Source organism: Megalops cyprinoides, chromosome 2, assembly GCF_013368585.1.
Source record: "Megalops cyprinoides isolate fMegCyp1 chromosome 2, fMegCyp1.pri, whole genome shotgun sequence".
Classification (NCBI taxonomy): domain Eukaryota; kingdom Metazoa; phylum Chordata; class Actinopteri; order Elopiformes; family Megalopidae; genus Megalops; species Megalops cyprinoides.
The window spans coordinates 63,902,912-63,925,000 of record NC_050584.1 but is presented as its reverse complement, the minus strand read 5'-3'; the positions used below and the strand labels follow the sequence as shown (position 1 = coordinate 63,925,000).

The 22,089-nt window shown below is 45.1% G+C and overlaps 1 protein-coding gene across 1 annotated transcript in view; it reads right to left on the bottom strand.

Moving 5' to 3' along the window:
• dpp6a (dipeptidyl-peptidase 6a) overlaps window positions 1-21,676 on the bottom strand; it is a 158,489-nt gene extending 136,813 nt beyond the window's left edge. Inside the window, exon 1 of the mRNA XM_036521646.1 lies at window positions 20,771-21,676. Within this exon, the coding sequence (XP_036377539.1) occupies window positions 20,771-20,962 (192 nt within the window). The 5' untranslated portion in view covers window positions 20,963-21,676. The remainder of the gene's footprint in view (window positions 1-20,770) is intronic.
• Between the last annotated feature and the right edge of the window lie 413 nt (window positions 21,677-22,089).

Genomic DNA, 22,089 nt, shown 5'->3' with positions numbered 1-22,089 from the left:
AACCTCTATTCTCTTTCAGCTGAATCTTCAAAACTATCTAAGGGTCCAGCCAGAGGGCAGCTGAAAAAAAAAAAACCCAAGTCTTTTTTTAAACCTAAAATTTGCAAATCTACAGAAGGAGAACTCTCATAATTGGTTAAGGTTATGTTTAATTGCCATGCGATACATAGGACACAATGAAAGTGTGAGTTCCCAAGAGTGATAATTACCATCTACAGAGAATAGAGGAGGATGAAGGCAGTGATTGATTTATGCTCAATTGCAAAAGAAAAACAATACCATAGAGGATAATTAAGACTCAGCCTTTTGATGAATGAAATAGTTTAGCTTCATTCTCGGTTGTTCATTGTACCATTATTCTTTTTTTTCACAATTGATTGCATTTGCATACATCTTGAGCACATGAAAGGGTTTGAAAACACTCATTTGTGCGGAATTAGCAAACAAAAAAGCATAGTGGTTAAGGAGCAGGACTCGTAACCGAAAGGTTGCCGGTTCGATCCCCGCTGGGACACTGCTGCTGTACCCTTGGGCGAGGTACTTAACCCTCAATTGCCTCAGTAAATATCCAGCTGTATAAATGGATAACATTGTAAAGAACTGTAACCTATGTAAGTCGCTTTGGATAAAAGCGTCTGCTAAATGAATAAATGTAAATGTAAATGTAAATGAATTGTTAAATGGCCTGGTGAAACGATATCAGAGGTTTGCTCGAAGCAGACACTTAGCATAACTGACTATCCACTATACATTGCTTGGGCGTGTATGGCCCAGTCTTTGAGTGAGCGCCGTCACCAGTAACATTTAATCCACAGCAAGAGAAGTAGATAAAAACTAACCATGTGCAGTGTAATGAGGAAACAAAAAATGGTGTGTGAAACTGACCCTCTGTACTAAGGAAGTGAGCAGAAGGGTCTGTGATTACATTACATTACATCACATTACATTACATTACATCACATCACATCACATTACATCACATCACATTACAGACATTTAGCAGTCACTCTTAGCCAGTGTGACTTACACAGATTAAAAACTTCACGTTATACATTTATGAAGCTGAATATTTACTGAGGCAATTCTGAGTTTGGTACCTTGCCTAAGGTTACAACAGCAGCACCCCCGCGGGGATTTGAACCAGCAACGTTTCGGTTACGAGCCCTGCTCCGTACCACTATGCTACACTGCTGCCGTGATGCTGGCGAATGTAATCTATCCCTATCTACCAGTCATTCAACCACTCAATGGAGTAATGCACACCAGCAAGTTCGCCAGCCTTACCTGACCATCACCAGTGTGAGTTGTCATCATTACCACAGCGGACCACCAGCCAGTGTGTGGCATTAAACTTGCATTCAGTGGTTTAACTGGATGAGACAGCTTCCTGTGGTCTTTAGGAGGCTGTACCCTGCAGTTTGCGTGGCAGTTGCTCTCTCACTTGCTGCGCTGTGCCCTTTAGGGCTTATCTGCACAGCTAAACTATCAGCAGAACCGAATCTTCAAATACACTTTTTTTCTGCATCTAGGAACACTTATCAGAGAACAGCACAGCCGAGATATTAAAAGCGCAACGGCTGTAAAATCGTGGCAGAGAATCCTTAGGCAGCGCTGTCCCCACACGAGGCATTGCAGCGGTCACAACAGACAAACTGCAAGACTTCAGTGCCATTAAAATGAATGAGCCGGTACAAGCGCTTATTCACCAGCCCAACTCACAACGCTCTCCATTATGCAGCGGTGCAGTCAATTATCCAGCAGTTCATTTCAGTAAACACCCCCGCCTGCTATTACAGTCCCGAGGCTCGATCGGAGCGGACCGGGCGCCTTCACCCCCTCCAGAAAGACGTCGGACGCAATACCCATCCGGAGGCTCACTCTGACTCAGCTGCCAATTCAATGAAAATCTTAACCGCGGAGCAAACTGCACTGAACCCCGCGGCAGTAATCCAGGTCTGAGAGGACGGCTCGGGCTGGTTCTAACAGTGTGGGAATGATGCCACAGATCCCTGCTGAAAGTGCACGGTTCCCTAAACCGAGCCCGAGAAAGAGTCCCCCCCTGACGCGAGTGGAGCTTTCACTCCTGGCGAAATCTCAGCTTTCCGTCTGTAATGGATCTCACAAAGGAGCTCGGAACACAAAGTGAATCAAATTAATGACCTGTCAGTCAATTACTTGAGATTTCTTTGTGTTTCACAAAAATCCATAAAAATGTTCAGACAAAACAGTAATTTGTGACTAATTTTTAAAAGCCCCTTTCTCTGCCTATTTAACAGTATAATTATTATACACTTATTTGGCGGAAATTGTGCATTAATGACATGTACAACACATACACACATTATATACATATATGTACACACACACACACGTACATAAACCTATACATCATGTAGTTGTTCAGTGTATATGGGCCACTAGAAATACACAGATAAGAAGCGCTAACACAAGCACAGAGAAGGGTACCCATTAGGCTAAAATTCAGCAGTCTGATGGACAGCATGTGCTATGTGTACCAGTACCTGGGATGCTTGGTGATGTCAGTGCGCTGTCTCTCTAAGGCAGAGAGAGCTAATGGTCTGCAGTACGTACAGCGGAACAGCTGGGACCACAGTGTCCGCAACCCTGTGGACGCTAACGCGCTGCCTTCACTGTGACAGCAAACAGCTCTCCTTGTCCATTACTGTGTTTACGCTCGCCCCTTTCTGGCAGCAAAGGAAAAGCCACACAGTGTCGGGGGGGGGTCACCTGTTCACCTAGAGCCATCTGGTCACCCTGCTCTCTGCTGTGCCAGACTCACGGTCCACACAAATGGAATGAGAGCGGGGCATTTTGTGTATTTGTGCTATAGACCTAATTTAAGGTCAGACCTGGAGAATTGACTGTTTGGGCTTCTAACTTCAAACCCTCAACTGAAAGCTACTAACATGTTCACAAGTTTGAAAAAAGGAAACAGTTATATGTCACTTCAGTTTGCGCAGTTGAAATATTTTAGTTTTGAATGATTTTAACTTTCACTCTCTACAAAGCTAATGGCTATTTTTCACACTGCAGGTGCACTATACCAGAGTGGGCACTCATTGGATGATAGGTGCAACCACTCTGATGTCATCCGAGCAACCGGTGTCAGGGTTTCAGGGGCGGCTTCCCGCAACGACCAGCAGGGGTCCTCGTGACAGCCTATCTGTCCCAGTTGCTTCCCCGAACATCCACCAGAGGGACTTTACTTCCTGTTTGTGTGTACTGTGTATGTCTAATCATTGTCTAATTATCCACACACATTTGTAATTAGTCTGGAATGTTTGCTGTATTTAAACCCTGCTTGTTGTGGTGTTCCTTGCTCAGTCTTGAGCTTGCCCGCGCTCTGTCCCTTCCTGTGCCAGCGTTGTTTAGTAAAGATTCTCTGTCTGTAGTAATTCTCCCCTGCTCCTTGAGTTATCTCTGCTTCTGGGTCCTTCCTGCTCGCTGCTACAACAGGTGCCTGAAGGGTCGCAGGGTGCCTGACAGCAGCGGGACGAGCAACCCCTGCTGACATAGCCACCCCAACCCCAGCCTGCTCCCAGCTGTGGCTCGGCTGATGACAGGGCCGGGATCAAACCCGGGCTGTAGAGCTCAGCTTGAGCTACCCAACAGCCCAGCACTCAACCCTTTTGCCTCCTGTCTATGAGATGTACACCACACGGTGGGCCTTCTCTCTTTCTGAAGCGCTCGTTATCCAGAGTAACTCTAGGCGCTTAACTCAGCGAGGACGGTGTGGAGTGAAAGAGATAAAGGGAGAGGTCAGGTGATCACAGCGAAGGAGGGAGGCCCTTTAAGACAGAACGCCTTGTTCTCTGAAAGCCGAGGCGCTATGGGCGGCACGGAGAGGGAGGGAGAACCGGACACCCATCAGCCCTTGCGGAAAATGCAGCACCGCAAGTCACTTCCCGAAAGAGTGAAACAGCCAGAGGGATCCGTCCAATTAGAGCGCGAGGGCCCCGGCGGAGCGGCGGGAGGTTCAGCGGTTCGTTATCCGAGCTTCTCTCTCTGCAGGGCGGGAACGGTGGCAGGCTCGGGGTGGCTGTCCACTTCTCAGCGCATAATTGGTTATGGGGTGCGGCGGGACCTCGTGCAGGGGGCGGGCCCTCAGGAGGACAGGGAGGGTTTTTGATGGGGGGGGTTTGGGGGGGGATTATTGAATGAATTAATTCATTGTTATACTAGTGTAGAGTACTTTTTTAATAGTAAATAGAGATAAACATTACATTACTGTCATTTAGCAGACGCTCTTATCCAGAGCAACTTATACAGGTTACAGTTCTTACACGTTATCCATTTATACAGCCGAATATTTACTGAGGCAACTGTGGGTTAAGTACCTCACCCAAGGGTACAGCAGCAGTGCCCTGGTAGGGATCTGAACCAGCAAATTTTTGGTCACAAGCCGAGCTCCTTACAACTATGCTCCACTGCTGCACTCCTGCATTTATGACTTTCAAAAAATACAACCATTAATTATGACTGCAGATTCAGGGTCTTAACAGGATTTATACTGAAATTTTCCACCACGTAATGGTGAATTCAGAGGGTCTTTATGACAGGATGTGCGATGCAGGGAGACAGGCTGGCAAATACAGACGATTGTTATTTTTATGCAGCTAAAAAAGGACGCTGGAATCCGTCCCCAGACCATTAGAGGGATATATACTGTGCATGTCTGAACGAAAGGATTTTTAAAAAGGTCATCCTAAAATTGCGCTACAGCGGACTAGAGCCCCACCGGATTTTGATGAGGGTTGTCTTAGAGATTGTACAATACGATTCTAAGAGATTGCATTCCTCTATGGGATATTGGATACAGCTGGATTGTAGCAAAGTATATTAGGTACTGTAGTGCCCTCATGGACCAATTCAGTATATTGTTTTTTTTCTAGAGTCCTCTGGGATTGGGTTGTGCAAGGTCCAATTTTTTTTTTTTTTTTTTTTTTTTTTGCAGGGAATTGGCAAGGAATCTCTCAGTTATTCTAGCTGTAAAGAGAAGCAGTTTGCAGACAACCCTCTCCATATTAAAACTTCCCTCACACCCGTATCTCTCTGTGAACACTTTCTCATTATACTGTCAGCACATAGCAGCACTGTTTCCGCAGATCTCCTTTGATACAGAGACAGCTGCTACACAATGTGAGTCCTCTGGGCTTGAGCTGGGGAGTTCACCGTTCCAATTTATATTCCAACCCTCTATATACTTGCACTGAAATGGCTTACATTTGTATATTTTATCCATTTACACAGCTGGATCTTTACGGAAACACCCTGGGTGCCCTCTATTAAAATCCTGGGTAAAGCGCCTTCTTGAAGGCAATGCCCTGCCAAAGATTCAAACCTGCAACCTTGTGGTTCTCAGTCCAGTTTCCTAAATACTGTCCCATTGTGGGCGGCAGTGTGGCACAGTGGTTATGAAGCAGGACCCTTAACCGAAAGGTTGCCAGTGCGATTCCCCACGGTGGCACTGCTACTGTATCCTTGGGAAAGGTACTTAACCACATTTACCTCCAGCTGTGTAAATGGATAACATTGTAAAAACCTGTAACTGGTGTAAGTTAAGGTATTTAATGGTATTTAAGTCTGCTAAATACCATTAATGTAATGTAATGCCATTGCTTTACTCTATCAGTGAAACTGAGGTGTTTGAACAATGAGTCTTTCTTTTTACAGAAAAGTCGCTTGGCAGTTTATCATCCTGATTTATGTATTTTGAAGACACCCACCATCCTTAAATCCTGTACAATGCTGCACTTTTTATGCCCACATATTTATACATTATTCTTATTAAATACACTATATGGACAAAAGTATTTGGCCACACCTGTTTTTCAGGGTTTGGGCTTAGCCCCTTATCTCCAGTGAAGGGCAATCTTAATGCTTCAGCATATCAAGACATTTTGGACAACGCTATGCTTCCAACTTTGTGGCAACAGTTTGGGGAAGGCCCTTTTCTATTCCAACATGACTGTGCCCCAGTGCACAAAGCAAGGACTATAAAGACATGGTTTGATGAATTCGGTGTGGAAGAACTTGACTGGCCCGCTCAGAGCCCTGACCTCAACCCCATCGAGCACCTTTGGGATGAACTGGAACGGAGATTGCGAGCCAGGCCTTCTCGTCCAACATCGGTGCCTGACCTCATAAATGCTCTACTTGAATGAACGGGCACAAATTCCCACAGAAACACTCCAAAATCTTGTGGAAAGTCTTCCAAGAAGAGTGGAAGCTGTTATAGCTGCAAAAGGGGGACCAACTCCATATTAAAGTATATGTATTTGAATACAATGTCATTACAGTCCCTGTTGGTATAATGGTGAGGCGTCCGAATACTTTTGTCCATATAGCATACATTTTAATTTTATGTATATGATTAATTAACACAGCTGAATTTTTATGGGGGAAACCTGGCTGAGATAACCTGCTGAAGGGAGCAACAGTGGTGCCCCAGCCAGGACTGAAACCTGCAACCCTGAATGCTGGCAAAGATCAGCCCTTGTAGGAGAACAGTCCCTCAGCTTTTGCGCACTCGGTCGACACGGCCGATCTCTGCGAGAGGGAGCAGACCCGCGTGGGTGTCTCTCCCGCGGAGCAGCGGTGCTCAGCTGTCTTCACCTGGCTCCTTTTGCTACTGTCTCGGCCTTCAGAGGAAGGAGAATAGGCAGAGTAATATGATTCCCATCGATTCTCTGATCGTTATGAGAGACATGGCAAAGCGGGGGGGGGGCTCTCCCTTAGAGGGGTACAGATGATTTATGAATCGGGGGTGCAGGCATTCGTCAGCTCCCAGGGAGAAGCGCACAGCCGAAGAGCAAAAACACTTCTTAAATGTTAAATCCTATTATCGTCTCAGGTTAAAATTGAATCTTGAGAGAACTCTGCCCTCTGTTGACAGATCTACGCCAGGTACGCCGGTGTGAATTGGGCACGGATAGGGACGCTCCCATAAACATTCCCGACATTTCCTTCTCTCTTTCTGGGCTCGGCGCATTAAAATGCATGAGATCCCCCCCCCCCCATACACTGCCAAGTCCTGCTGTCTCACCCCATGCACTGAGCTGCTGGTGGAATTCCAGATTTGGGTAAGGAAGCGTGTTTCTTATTTGTTAAAATGACACTCAAACTGAGCCGAGTTAAAATAAACAGAAAGGCAGCCAGGCAGGCCTTTGTGTGTCCGTCAAACAGCGCGTGAACGGCCCGATAACCTAATCTTACCACCAATTACACATGGAAGACCTTCATCTACAAATGCGTTGCACAAGAATGCAGTCCAGTGACCTTAAAACACACGTGGGAGTGTTCAAAGCTATACTCCTCTGTGGCACAGTCCTGCAACGAAATTACACAGAAAATGGAGCACTGGCAGGCAATCGACCCCACTCCCACAGACACTCAACACTCACCATCCACTCTCATCTGAACCTTCGGTATCACTTTATATTAAGGACTCGTTAATTAAGCAATTAATTAATATGTTATTACAATGCTATTAACAATGACTGCAGTGTCGGCTCTTAAGCCAGCATCACTGGAACAATATCACTGACTTTGGCACTGACATTGCAAAATAAGTCGAATGGTGCATTTTAGCAATCATTTTTATTTATTGATTATTAATACATCATTTATACAGGGTGAACAGTGTCTGATTTAGGACAGGTGCTGCAAAGCAATGAACTTTCATCAATATGAATAAAAAAGATGAAGGAGTATTAATAAGTAATTGACAGGACCTTGACATAAATTCGTGCTGACAGTTTATCTAATGATCTATGCGAGGCCTTTTCCCCACCCCAGACTCACAGGGACCACGCACACACACTTAATGACGCCTGTCTGTCTGAATCTGTCTGGGACTCAATATCAGCCAGTCTGTGCGCCCCCCTCTCACTGGACATCACCAGTCTCCCCTGGGTTGGGGTCTTCCTGGGATCTGGAGCAGGCCAGGGGTCAGGCCGTACTCCCGAAACTGCTGGCTGTAGCTACCAGGAGGCTCTGGCCCCTCCACCCTCTCTACGAGGGCATTCCCTAAACATGGCCAGACACTTTGAGAATGACCCAGCCTCTCCCTGCTCCGGCCTCACTCTCTCCTCTGCGCCCCCTTCCCACCATCTCCTGCGGGTGGCGCCACCTAGCAATGCACTGCCCTGCTTTTCCCACTGACACCACCCTCCCCGCCTCGAGCTCAGCTGGAGTGGGAACAGGACAGCCTCTAGTGGTGAAGGGTGGGTACTGCAGGCTCTGCTCCAACATGCGCAACTGTGCCACTGTGGTCTGTACCGTGCAGTACCAGTCAAAAGTTTGGACACACCTACTCATAGAAGGATTTTTCCTTATTTTTACTATTTTTCCACATTTTAGAATCATAGTAAAGACATCAAATCTATGAAATAACACAAATGGAAATATGCATTGACCAAAGCAGTGTTAAACAAATCAACTCTCATCTCGTATTTGTTCAAAAGCAGCCAAAAAATGTTTTTAAAATTTTTTTTGAAAAGAAATTCATACATAGGCATCAACTTCAATATTTACATTTGTCTAAGAAACACATTTAAACCATGTAAGCATAAGTCTTTAGACCAACATGTCTTTGAATGCATGTTTCCCATTATCTTAATCACGTGTGTCCCAATTTTTGACCGGTACTGTAATCACAGATGCAGTCGAGGTCAGTCGCCTGGATCCTCGGCATGTGCAGCCTTTGGAGGGGCAGCACCAACGTAGAAAGTCACCTGATTGGCTACTGCACAGTGCACTTCAAAACAGGAAAAACAAACCTCGCCTTTTTAAAAGGAGGAACAATCGTAGGCTAGAGAATAATGATCTGTCACTCCGTTTTACACAGTCAGCAGTCAAAGATGATTATGTCCCACATGAGAACATATCCCAGAATACCTCAAAGCAACTCTCATCTTTCAAACCGGAAGGCAAACTATACGCTGGCATAAATGAATAATTCAGTTCAACAAAAAAAAAAAAAGGAAGACAAAGAAAAAGATAACACCTTCAGCGGTGACACATGCAAACAAAAAAACGCATTAAACATCAACAGCGGCTCCTCAGAATATCTAGGGAGCGAGATGAAGAGGTAAATAGAGGTGGCTATATTTAGGCAGCAGGAGCAAAGTTTTAAAGAGACGAAGCAAAAAAAAAAAATTTCCCGCAGGCGGTGTTCCTCCTGGCCCTGAGGGAGGGGCCCGGCGTGTGCCCGAATTAGGTTACTGCTTTATGAGGAGGAAAAAAAAACGCAAAACAAAGGACATTCACACAGCCAGCAGCCTCCGCCTGGAAGTCGGGTAAAAACTTCAGAGGCAGCCGGCTGAAGATGCAAAAACGAGGTGTGCTCCCAGTCTGTAGGCTTATTTTTCATCCTAATTGCCGCGGGACCGGCGGAACAGCCTCGTAAATAACGCCTAAATAAGCTCGTCAGACGGGTGACCCTTGGAGAGGAGCGCATCGCGCCCCTCCAACGCCCCGCCCGCCAGGGGTGGGGGGGGGGGGGGGATGAGCTCGACGGGCCTGAACGCGGGTTCCACCCGGCCGAGGAAGAACGATGCCCTGCGATTGGTTATGTGACGCCGCTCTCTCTCTCCGGGGCCTGTAAACACTGTGGGGGAGAGGGGCCCGAGAGGAGCATGGGAAATGTAACGGAAAAGACAACATTATTAATGATAATCATCCGTCGCCGCCGCGGTGGGGACAGGGCAAACAAGCGAGTGACACGCGGCCGAGGAACACAAGCGCAGATAAATGAGCTTCCAGCCCGGCCAATAGCAGGCCGTCTCCGGAGGTCACATGGGCAGACAGACAGTCACATGGGCAGGCCCTCGTATGGCAGGGGGCTTGCGCTGGTGGCATACCTGTAGACTTGCCAGTGATACTCCTGTGAGTGTCTGTCTCAGTCCCATGTTATGAGGTCAAAATTACGTGTGTGTGTATATGTATGTGTGTGCAAGTGTGTGTGTCAGTGTGTGTGTGCATTCACGAGTGTGTGTATGCGTGTGTGTCATTACCCCATGTGGTCATGATCACACCATCACGTATGTTTTTGCTTATATGACTACACTGAGACAGAACAAGAAAACACTTTCTGGACGCATCAGGTTTCTCTGACTTTTGGCACCTGGCCATACATCTCTGCACCTTATGAGCTCCCCGAGGTGGCGGAGCACGCGGCCTCAGCCTCTCCACCTTGGAAACCATGGCAACGAGGAGAAGGGTCCCCGCTGAAGCAGCAGGGCAGAGTGGCGTGCAGAGTGTCTGTTACCCCTGCTAATGACAGCCAGCCAGCGTTGGGGGGCGGTGGGGGCTGGGGGGGCTGGGGGGATTGGGGTGGAGACAAGCACAGCCACAGGCACAGCAAGGCACCATGGGAAACAAATCAGTGCCATAACGATAACTATTATTACTATTATTAGTAGTACTATTATTATTATTATTTTTATTATTATTATAATGATGGGGCTTTGAGATACATATACCACTGATTCAAAATCCATTTCAAATGAAAAGTAAATATAACTGAACTGACATTGATTGTGATTCTGTATAGTCTTATTAAGGGTGGTTGTTTTCTGAGAGGAAGGACATGCTGGTTCTCCTCACCTGGCCTACACTCCGGTGTATTCCTCCATCAGCTCTAACATCTATGAGCCTCAGAAATACAAGGGTGCAAGGCATACAGGCCTGCAAGAGGCATTTACAAAGGGCTCAGAATGGAAACCTACTGCAGGGCTTCATGATCGGGTCTTCACTGGGTCACACTACCTGACACCGCCTACTGATTGGACAAGAAAGATCTGAGAGGTTGACTATGGGCCTGCCCCTCTGACTCTCAACTCAGAGACCATATAACGAGATCCCTGGACCCCTAGACCACATGGGTGAAGCATCCTCATATTTCCTGTATCAGAAGTGACGATGGCTTTTTGTGATTTACATTACATTATTGTTATTTACCAGACACTTTTACCCTCACTTATATAGGTTACAATTTTTAGGTTATCGTTTATACAGTTGGATATTTACTGAGGCAGCTGGGGGTTAAGTAGTTTGCCCATGGCTACAGCAGCAGTGTCTCGGCAGGCACTAGGGGCCTTATGGGGATGGCCATCTGCCGCTGAGGATGGCTGTAGGTGCCAGGTCTGAGTGTGTGTACTCGGACCAAAGCTGAAGACGCCTTATTTTCCTGTCACACTATGAGATGTTTCTAGGAGTCTCGCCCCCAGATCTCCCAAATTCAAACCTGCATTCCTGGCCCGTCCTCCTCCTCCTTTGGTCCGGCCACCCTCGGTCCAGGGGCCAAGATGGCAGAGAGAGAACAGGACTCAGAGGCTGCCAGCAGCCCTCATCCAATTTCCTCCCGTCAGCGCCATTTGGCCGCCTTCGGTCCCACGCCTAATCTCGCACTGACAGGCGCTCCGGTGGCCCTGGACCCGGGCCAAGCCTCTGCCAGAACCCCCCCACGGCTTCATTATCCCGGGCCAGTCAGAAGGGAAGCGAAACGGGGGTTTCAGTGACCGTTGTTGTTGCTGTTCTCGCCCTCGCCCCCTCTCCGATCCCGCCGGCAGTCCCGGCAGAGATGCTGCCTTCAGCGGCGGGGTGGCAGGCTGGCCCCCAGATAACCCCGCCGGCTCTTACAGGGGGCCTGGACCGGAACTAATCCCCCACTTAATTCGAGACTGTGGAGCATGAGGTCCTCCAGACGGGCCGGGTTTATCCAAACCCGAGTCCCGAGCCAGAGGAGGGGGAAGCGTGGCGTATCAGTGCTCCTCTGACGCCGTCTTTCAGCCCCTCTGTAATGAGAAATTTCACACTCCCCTCCCACGGTCAGCTATCGCATTCCTTTGAAATCCATGCACATTTTTAAAGCGCTGGGCACCTCAGAAATAAGTCAAACGCTACATACTGAAGAGGCGTTTCACCGGGAAATGGAGTTTAATTATTTCACTTTAATAAAGAGGCTCTGATTGGCTTGACTAGTCATTGGCCTCTCTCTATAATACGGCCTCAAAATAGCTCCAGGAAAATGCATATCGTTCCATTGCCACTGATGTAACCAGAGCAAGCAGAATAAAGAGTCTGTCTGGATCATTGACCAGCGGTAAACAGAGACAGGCCTAAATCACTGTCATAATCTTATAAACTGGTAAAGACCAACAACAAAACCATATAAAAACAACAGAATTGCCATGCAAGGTTAAAACACACATCCACAGTCCACAAAGATGAACAGGTGGCATGATAAACTAACAGATACATAAAACTAATGATAATAACCAAAAGAGGTGGTATATATAAGAACAAACATAAGAACATAAGAACAGGGTGGCAGTGTAGCATAGTGGTTAAGCCGGACTCCTAACCGAAAGGTTGCCGGTTCAATCCCCGCTGGGACACTGCTGCTGTACCCTTGGGCAAGGTACTTAACCCACAATTGCCTCAGTAAATATCCAGCTGTATAAATGGATAACATTGTAAAGAACTGTAACCTATGTAAGTCGCTTTGGATAAAAGCGTCTGCCAAATGAATAAATGTAAATGTAAACAAAGAACGTAACAAAATAGAACAATAATTACAAGAAATATATATCTAAGAATAAAGTGTAAAGCGGACAACTAAAGGACACTTGGGTCATTGCAGAGATGCCAAGCCCAAAAAAGGCCCCGCATGGAGTTACTTTTGCTTTTTTGGTAAATACTGTTTGCATTGGTATTGTATTGTTTGCGTACTGAACCCTGAAAGAAGTATAATGTAATGTATAAAGTTTGGGCAGCAGTGTAGCATAGCAGTAAGGAGCAGGGCTTACCAAACCGTTGCTCTTTCAATTCCCCTTGGGCAATGTACTTTACCCAGAATTGCCAGCTGTATAAATGGATATCATCTAAAAACAGTAACCAAGTTCAGGGTAAAATAACACAGCATCATCACAGTTTACCTTATCCAGCTTGTTGCAGCTGTGCCCCACTGGGGAGTCAAACCTGCATCCACTTTGACATCGACTGCCACCACACTGCCACCAAGACCCCCCTGACACTCATATTCCAATTTTGTTTCCCCCTGCACAGTGCTCCAATAATGAGTGCAGGTGTTGCTGCATGTAGAGAGGAGGGTGTTGAAGATCAAAAAAAGAACTTCACAACTTCAAACGTGATAATTGGTAAAGAACACAGCCTGAGACAGGCAAACAACACCCGGCTTCAGCTGACTCCACCCCATTTTGATGACATCAGCTAGCAAGCCCCAAACCGCCCCCCCCCCCCCCCCCTCCCCCTGGTTGGTGTACGACTGGAAAAGGTATCAGAGTCCAGTATGATAGCATAACAGCCAGTATACAGAGAGTAGAGTGCGAGAATTATAAAAGCCAGAGCCCGTGGCTTGACCTCTGCTGTGCTCTCATTGAAATCATTAACTCATCCACCCCACGCAAACAATGTCTGTTATCACAGTAACGGCACTCAGTGACCAGTCAGTGCAGTAACTTAAAACCGAAACGAGTATGCTGCTGCAGTTTAACAGCCCATTAGACAATGCTTTTTTTTTAGAAAAAAAAAAAAAACATCTTTAATAGATGAAAGCACCCGGGTGCTCTTTGATCTGCCAAGCAGACCTATGCTACTTCACGCTGTGATGAATATGCATGAACAGATGAGATCATAAATGAAGCCAGCCGGCTCGCACCCGCAAACCAGTAAACAGCACCAGCCGAAAAACGCCAGAGCCCTCTTTCCCTGACTTTATGGTTAAGGCGGGAAGCTGTGTGTTCACAGGGTTCTAAAACTCTCAAAAAAAAAAAATGAGGCTATATTTATGAATTCATAACATGCTTTGCATATTCGTTCATCTCAGGGTGAAGCCCGGAGACGTCCTGCCCACTTTGGCTGCAGGGAGTCTCAGAGAGGGCTCGTACCGGCCCTGTCTGCTGATGACACAGGAGGAGAGTGCTGCTGGGGGGGGGGGGGTTATGGAGAGAGAGAGAGAGAGATATCGCCCCCGGCATTTCCGAAACACAGCCCAGCACCTTGCTGGAGGTTTCCGTGCTATCAAACCCCACGCTGACTTCAATAATGGTTAAAAAAATTCCCAAATGATCTGGGCGTACTTTCGAAAGCTTTCATCCAGCTTCAAATGCCTTCACGGCTGCAGCGCTCGGCTCGTAATGTCTTCTTTCGGAACAAGACCGCCTGCCTGTTCTGCTGACTCTATTATCAGCCACGTCTTCAGCACCGACTTTGGCGAGATCGACACACATCTACATTATTAAGGACAGTATTTTTTATTTATTTATATAACACATAATAACAATGAACTACGTAAGTGATTTATTTGAAAGGGACCGGGCACATTAATCAGAATTTCAGAACGCACAAGAGGAGGCTGATTTGCTCCTATGGCCTAGTTTAGCTGGAACATCCTGAATCCGACACATGCTCTCAGTGGAAGCAAAACTCAAGGACTTTGAAAGGAGAGCTGTGTGTTTTTCTGGAAAACACAGCAAAGTTAGCAAAACTAAATGCGTCTGCAGACTGAGGTTTCATCCACTTCCATGTAGGCTACAACTCCACAGGTAAATGGCCGGGGCAGGAAAAGAAACCCAGACAGGAATAAGGAGCTGAGTCACGGCTCTCAAAGGAAGCGTGCAGCCATGGGGGAAACTCAGGTGAAACTCGGGAGAAACTCGGGTGAGGACGTCCCTTGGACCCCCCCCCCCCCACTCTGGCACTGGCAGACTCCTCTCTTCTGAGGATCTCTCACTGATAGCCTGTCAAACACCTACCACAGCTTGCATCCTACTGTCACTGTCCAGCCACAAACATGAAAGGAGTGTTGCAAGTCTCAGTAAACAGACATCAGGGACTCTTGCCATTGTGTGTGAGGGAAAGTGGCAGACCAGTTTTAAATACCTGTGTGACTAATCCCATGTGCCACTTATTGGTTGTATTCTGAGAAAGTGCTGATCCTTATGTCTGTTCTTTTAGAAGTTAAAGATTCCAGTTGTGGATGTGAATCATTGTTCAAGGTATGTTCACTCCTGGCTGCCTAGTGCCAACTATGTGGCAATACACAAGGCTCACTTCCTGTACGGACAGGAAATGGATGAGTGGCCATAGAAGCTGATCAGCCAATCCAAGTGATTCCTGAAAAACATGAAGAACTGAACCTCTAGAAAATAAAGATTAAAACCAAAGAGAGAAGAACAAGAATACCAGGAAACCAGCCAGCAACAGGCATGGGACTGCAGAAAATCCCAGTTAAAAACAAATATAATCGCAAAAATAGGAACCAGAACGTGTGTGCCAAAGACCAGCGCCTTACAGTACACAACCAGTGACGAGAACACTGGGTTTCAACGAAGAGGGAGACATTCGCAGCATTTCACAGGGAGCGGCACAAAAGATGATGTCATTGTTTTTTTGCGGTGCATATTTTGGCAGGGCTCCCGGTCAATTACCTGCTGTGACTAAGTACGGATTTGTAGCAATTACCTGTGATTGCATGAAACAAGCATCTCAAACACAGAGAGGCGCTGCTTCCAAGAGCTACGCTGCAGCCCACAGCCCCGGCGTGCTCATTAAACGCGGAGAAAGACGGCCCAAACCCGCGGACTGATCTCACGTGGAGAGGCTGGTTAAACCCCCGGTCGTGAATTTTGCAAAGCAGACTACAGCTGAGTGTTAAAACAATGAGGATGCTAACAAAGGCCAAAACAAGATATTAACTCATTAAACGCACTGCATTTTGCAATCGCATCAAACATGTGATTTGCGGCTGCTAAAATAAGTTGAAGCAGCTTGGTTTTCTCTGGAGGGCCATTTGCACAACAGTATCAAATTACTATCAACTGCAGTATTCTATCCAAAGCTGTGCTTCAGTATTGAAGAGGGAAATGAATCACGCATGTTCTAGACAGCCTGAAAGCTCACTAAGCTGACTTTCTATAAGAAAAAAAAAGAAAAACAATGATTTATATTGCATCACCATCCTGCTGAGTGTTGAAACAGCAGATAGCCTAAGACCTCTAAGACAGCTACTCTGTCCAATGCATCACTATGTCCCTTCACACACATCCTCACATTATTCCATTAAGGATCATATAGTATGCAATACTGTATATCATATTCTATATCACAATGTTGCATTACTACATACTACATTAGATAATAATACACAGCAATAATATGTAACAATCTCATTCATTACAAGTGTGCACAATGATGGCATTCACTCATTGTACATTATTATACATTATTATTCATTATTATTCATTGTACATTGTACATTATATATTATTGTCATTTAGCAGATGCTCTTATCCAGAGCGACTTGCATAGGTTACTATTTTTGGATGGTTTCCATTTATACAGCTGGATATTTCCTGAGGCAGTTCTGGGTTAAATACCTTTCCCCACTGGGGAATCAGCAACATTTCAGTTATAAGCCCTGCTCCTTACCACCATGCTACAGGGTCGCGCAAATTATTTATTATAATAATAACAATATTATTATCACATTATTGCATTCATTATTACATTACACTTCTTATTACATTATTTATTATTGGAATAATAATGTCATTTGTTTGTACAAAACAAACTGCAATAATCATTTATTATGAGTAAACATATATTTATAACATTAATATTACACACATACATACACACACACAAACAGTTCACAGATCTCAGATTTTTTTCACCAACTGACCCCAGACCAGCATCTCCTGCTCAGCTGTGATCTCAGTATGTAGCAAGAAATGCAGATGTGTTAGAGAAATGCAGATGTGTTAGAGAAATGCAGATGCAATGACTAATTAATTTTACTTCATCCGTTTTCAGTCTTGTGAACGAAATAACGAAAAGATAAGTAACTAAATAAAATAAAAGCAGCAGCTCTGTGTTACTTCCCCAACTTAATGAACACCTATGACTGCCCTATGAATGATAACTAGTAGTTTCCCTTTTATGTTCAATCGAGGATTGCAGACCCTCTCCCCTTTGACTCAACCTCGACATCTAGTGGTAAACACTTGTTACTGCACCCCTTTAGCGAGAATGTCATAAGATGCAAACAAACATACGTATGTGAAATGCAATACCTTCAGGTGAGGGACATTATCATTAAAAATGGGTATCTAATTGGACCGTTGAACTACTTTTTTTTTCAGTTTTACAGTAAAAAAAAAAAATCAATAAACATTTGAATGCTTTCTCCAGGCAGGGTGTGATCAGCAGAATACACTGAATGAATGGCAGATTTATGGATGCTCCGCAACCTCAGGCAAACACATCCCCTTTGCATTTCACATTCACTCACAACCACCCTGGGTACCTTTTTTAGAAACGGCTGACAGAGAAACAACAAGGAGATGGAAATCGTCTCATTTTCAGTTCTGCCGGGGCATCTCTGTGAAAGAGCCTCACTCATTCTGTTCAGCACATCATTAGCACCAATTCAGTAACAGGCGCTCGCTATCAATGGAGAGAAGCACAAAAGCTCTCAGCTAAGCAAAGCACACACTTTGAAAGAGAGGCAGCGACTCCAGGTATTGAAATTAAAATTTCATCTTTCTTTTCATGTTTTTTATTATTATTATTATTATTATTGTATTATTCGCAATACTAAGCTCGATTCTGGTGGGAATCATATTCCTGTCGGAAGAAAACATTTTGATTGACTTACCCAGCCCTACAGTGAGATGAGATTGCATGCAAGTTACCTCAAGCACTAGGCTTTCATTTCTAACTATAGACAAGTCAATATTTCTCTGTAGTCTTCACTTCTCATTTTGCCCATTTTAAAGTATTTTTAAAATGTGCTTTCACAGTTTAGAGACAAAAGCCAAAATCAGCATTAAACTCAATTCTTGACTGTATATGAAGAAGGGAAAACTGCACGGTGTGCGCTTCTTAAAGACATACTGCAGGAAACGTAAGTCACCCGAAAATGGTTCCTTTGGCTTCTAATAAACTGACCATACAGTAACCATTTCTTCTTTTATTCCTGAAAACTCTTGTCCAAAAGCCCACTTACTATCCTTTAACATGAAGGTTCATTTCTGTGCTAAATCCTAAACAAACATACGGTGGAGGGCAAAGATGAATTACTGTGATGGTAAAACCACATTCTGCATGTATACATTCACTGCCTTAAAGGAAGTGGATGGCAGCCAGGCAGACAAAATGACAGATAAATGTGTAATTTACAATCATTTTAAATCATTGCATAGGACAAAACCACATTTCCCAGGGATGTGGAGAGGGGGACATTTAGTTCTGTGGCGAAAGGTGTTGCAGAAAGTGGCTTAGGCAACGGTCTTCACTTCACTAACCAGGTCACTTCCCAGGGGACCGAAATCCAATCAATGCCATCATTTTCTGTGAAGACTGTTCAAGGAATGGACTCAGTTTTGATTTGTTTTCAGAATTGCCTGAACTGAAATGAAATTGACTCCAACTGTCTCAGACACCTACATTCTTCAAAAAAAAAAAAAACAAATAATAGAAACAACAACAACACATTACTAAATTATTTTCATTACATATTTTCATTCTGCTTGCACGATGCTTTGACTGGCACGGGTCTCAACAACGGTATAGCTGTTTACTGAGCTGAGGCTGTAACAGACGATATTTTTAATGTGTTATGATTGCCTAGCATTTTCTGAAAACACTATCTGCTGGAAGCATCTAGGATCTCTATGTATAAACTTAAAAACATAAATTATGCTGCACATAATTTAAGTTTGGAAGGTTATAGGTTCTGACCTACTATATAATGATGCCTGAGGCAAGATGATTAGGGGGGAGAGAGGTGCACCGCCAAGGCCTGACTTACCAAACCTTTGACACGGATTTAAGGACTTAAATCCTCAATGTTTGCTGGGAGTGTAGTTAATATTCCATCCATGACTCCCGTCTCTCTTTAAACCCTCCGTAGCAGTTCTCTCAGTTAGCCTAACAGCCGCATTCATTTATCACACCCACGACTCGCTCCCGACGTCTTACCGGGGCGCCGAAGAGTTCTCAAGCGTTTCGAGCGCTAATGTTTAAAGCTATTTAATCCACGGCGCGTTTAATTCGACCAAAACTCGCGGGCCCACGGCGAGAGATCGCGAATGACGCGAGTGTGGAGCGTCAGCGTGTTTCTGCGCCTCAGGACCACGGACAGCGCCACATGCTGCGCATTCAGATACAGCGAGCGGAAACACCTGGGTCTCTCTCCGCAGCTCTCCGGCGAACAACAACATCAAAATCTGATTATTTTTTGTAGTCTCAGATAATGTAAAACTTCATTCAGGTAAAATATCTTATCATTTAGGTATCCTCTTGAAATAAGCCTCGGGTAATACAGTAACCGTAAACGTTTTCTTCATTGAAGTTGCTATAAGCAAAATGACTAGCATTTACTTACTTACTTACTGTGCAGTTTTCAGTTTAGAAATAATATCGGATATTATTTCTAAAGTACGTAAGACGGGCCTTCTTTTCACAAACAAAGGCGACCCCTACTGCTTAAACGTTTTCAGGGCACACCAGAGATGCCGCAATAACGCTCAGCTAACACGGACAGGTTTAAATGGACTGATTTATAACGACTTCACCTCTACACTAATGCATATACTTTCCAAATTCCACGCACACATACTTTAATACTTACAGCATAAAAAGTACAGTTTTCAACCAAAAGGATTTCAGAGAATAAACTAAACTTGATTACTATCACACACACACATAGTCCATCTAGCACCGCTGAGTTTTTAACTATTATTTTTAATAATATCACAGCCCTTAACATTAAAAACATTCAGTTTTCACCAAATGGGGGGGGGGGGGGGGGGGGCGTGGAGCAGAAACAGAGAATAAATTTGTTTTATACCTTACATGTTTGCTGTCTATTTATATGCTTCAGAACTGGAAACCGCACTCCTTAAACTGTTGACGAGCAGGGACCAAAAGAGTTTTCGTAACAGAACAAATTATTCGAAAACGGTGCGATGCTGTCAACGGCTCCCTCCAGAATATTATGAATCGAGTAGTGCTCGCTGCGGGACTGGAGCTGGCAAGCCATCTGTTTGATTTATTGCCCGTATTCTTAGGGACTTGCAAACAAATAGCCCAGAAGTATCGACCCAGTAAGGCTTAACTCTTGAATCTATCGAGGGTCATCGACAGAGCCGTCACGGGCGAGCCGTTAGCGGTGCAATACACAAAGTGAGTGCTCTGCACACTAAGGAACGGGTTCATGGGACTGTGACAACTAATAGATTATTTAATTAACAGATTATTAATGTGATTAACATATTGGTCGACCGCATTGACAAATCAAAGCTGCAGCTCGGCAATCTATGACCCAACACAGCGGTAAGCATGTCTGTAAAACCCAAACTATTTTCATAAAAACAGAAGGGACAACTTTCAAATAACGCTAACGCAGTCGTCTCATAGGCAGGAGAGAGAGACGGAGCAGCACCTACGGCGTTGTACCTTCCAGATAAAAACACGAGAAATGTAAAGATTTCGGCGGCGTGAAAACATAGTGTAACCTCTTTTTTCATCATTTTCAAGGACATTCTTGTAAAGTAAAGGTGCGAGACAAAATGAAAGTGGCTGTATTTATTAGCAAAGACCCGCTTGCAGGTTAATACCACATCTGGGTTAAACGAGCTAAACAGCAACGGCGCAGGGGTAAAATGGACACGAGCACCTGGCAAACACAAGAGACGGGTAAGAACAAGATTTCTCTTACATCCTCGTCTTCGCACTCACTCCTGTGCTGATAGCGGAAACGAGGACGGCCGTCTTGCAAGGGGCGTGTGGTCTTCCCCGCATTGTCCTCTTCGGCGCACTGTCCGCCTAGGAGACGGCTGGCTTCAGGTAGAACGGGAAAGGACCTGTTCGTGTTAATCTTTCCCGTAAATCTCTGATACAGCGAAGCCATAGGTGAAATCAAAGAGGCTACTGCATGTCAAAACAGAAGACCGGTTTCGCGTAAAACGATTTTTTTTTCTGCTTTATTGTTTTGACGTTTACCACGAGAGCTGATGCCCAATGGTTCCGATTACGGGGACGGTACCGAAAGAAAGCCTCAAAGACGCTCAATGAAACTGATTTCACGAGATCAATCGTTTCAAACCTGTGAAATGTTTAAATTATTCCAAACGTTTCTGGTCAATATTTTTTGGCCGCTTCACGAAAGCAGCGCGCAGTCCAGAGAGGTGCGTGTATGAGTTTAAGTCTGCTCTATATTCGAAGCACGTTGTTTCCCCTCTTTAAGTCCGTTGGGGGGTACGGAGATCCTTCTGTCCACGCAACGCAAGAGCAATTTAGTTTTTTCCGCCCACAAAACTTGAAGAGAAAAAGGATGCCCGGTCGCGATGACACAATAAAATATACAGATTTCAAAACGAGTTGTTCTCGGAATTGACGAGGAAGAAGGCTCCAGCACAATCGTGTTACTCTGCCGATGTTTTCTGCATTTGGACACAGTGAAAACTGTTCAAAGACTGATCTCCCCAGTAGATCGCTCTCTAACACACAGATAAACGGAGCGCTAGTGCAGCGCCTCTTGGTCAGTACAAAGAAATAAAACAGCGAGTCTGTCAGCTAGAGAGAAAAAAAGAATTATCGCTGCATTACTGCGAACAGGGCTTCACGGAATTTGTATTCCTAGTTTATAATCTTCTCTTTTTTTCCCTGAACGGTGCTGCTGCCGCAGCCATAAAAAATACTCGAGTGCCCCCTTGTGGCAAATGCAGGTACAACACTCGCAAGAAAATGGAAAAACGTCACTCTTCCATGACACCGCCTGCTGCTCGCTAGAATAGTCGGGCTAATCTCATTAATGAGATTTAATTGTGAAGAGTGAGAGATCAAAATAATTAACAGTCGAGGAAAATGGAAAAAAGAAAGCTCTCTGCGCGAACTGGACGACTGCCTGGCAGAAATGAGATTAAGTGTTATGGATAGCTACGGTTCAGCGCAGAAGTGCGTGCCGTTGTCCTGCAAGTTTAATCAACACCATATCCTACATAGCTCCTTCAAATCTAAAACCTTCTCAGTCTGATT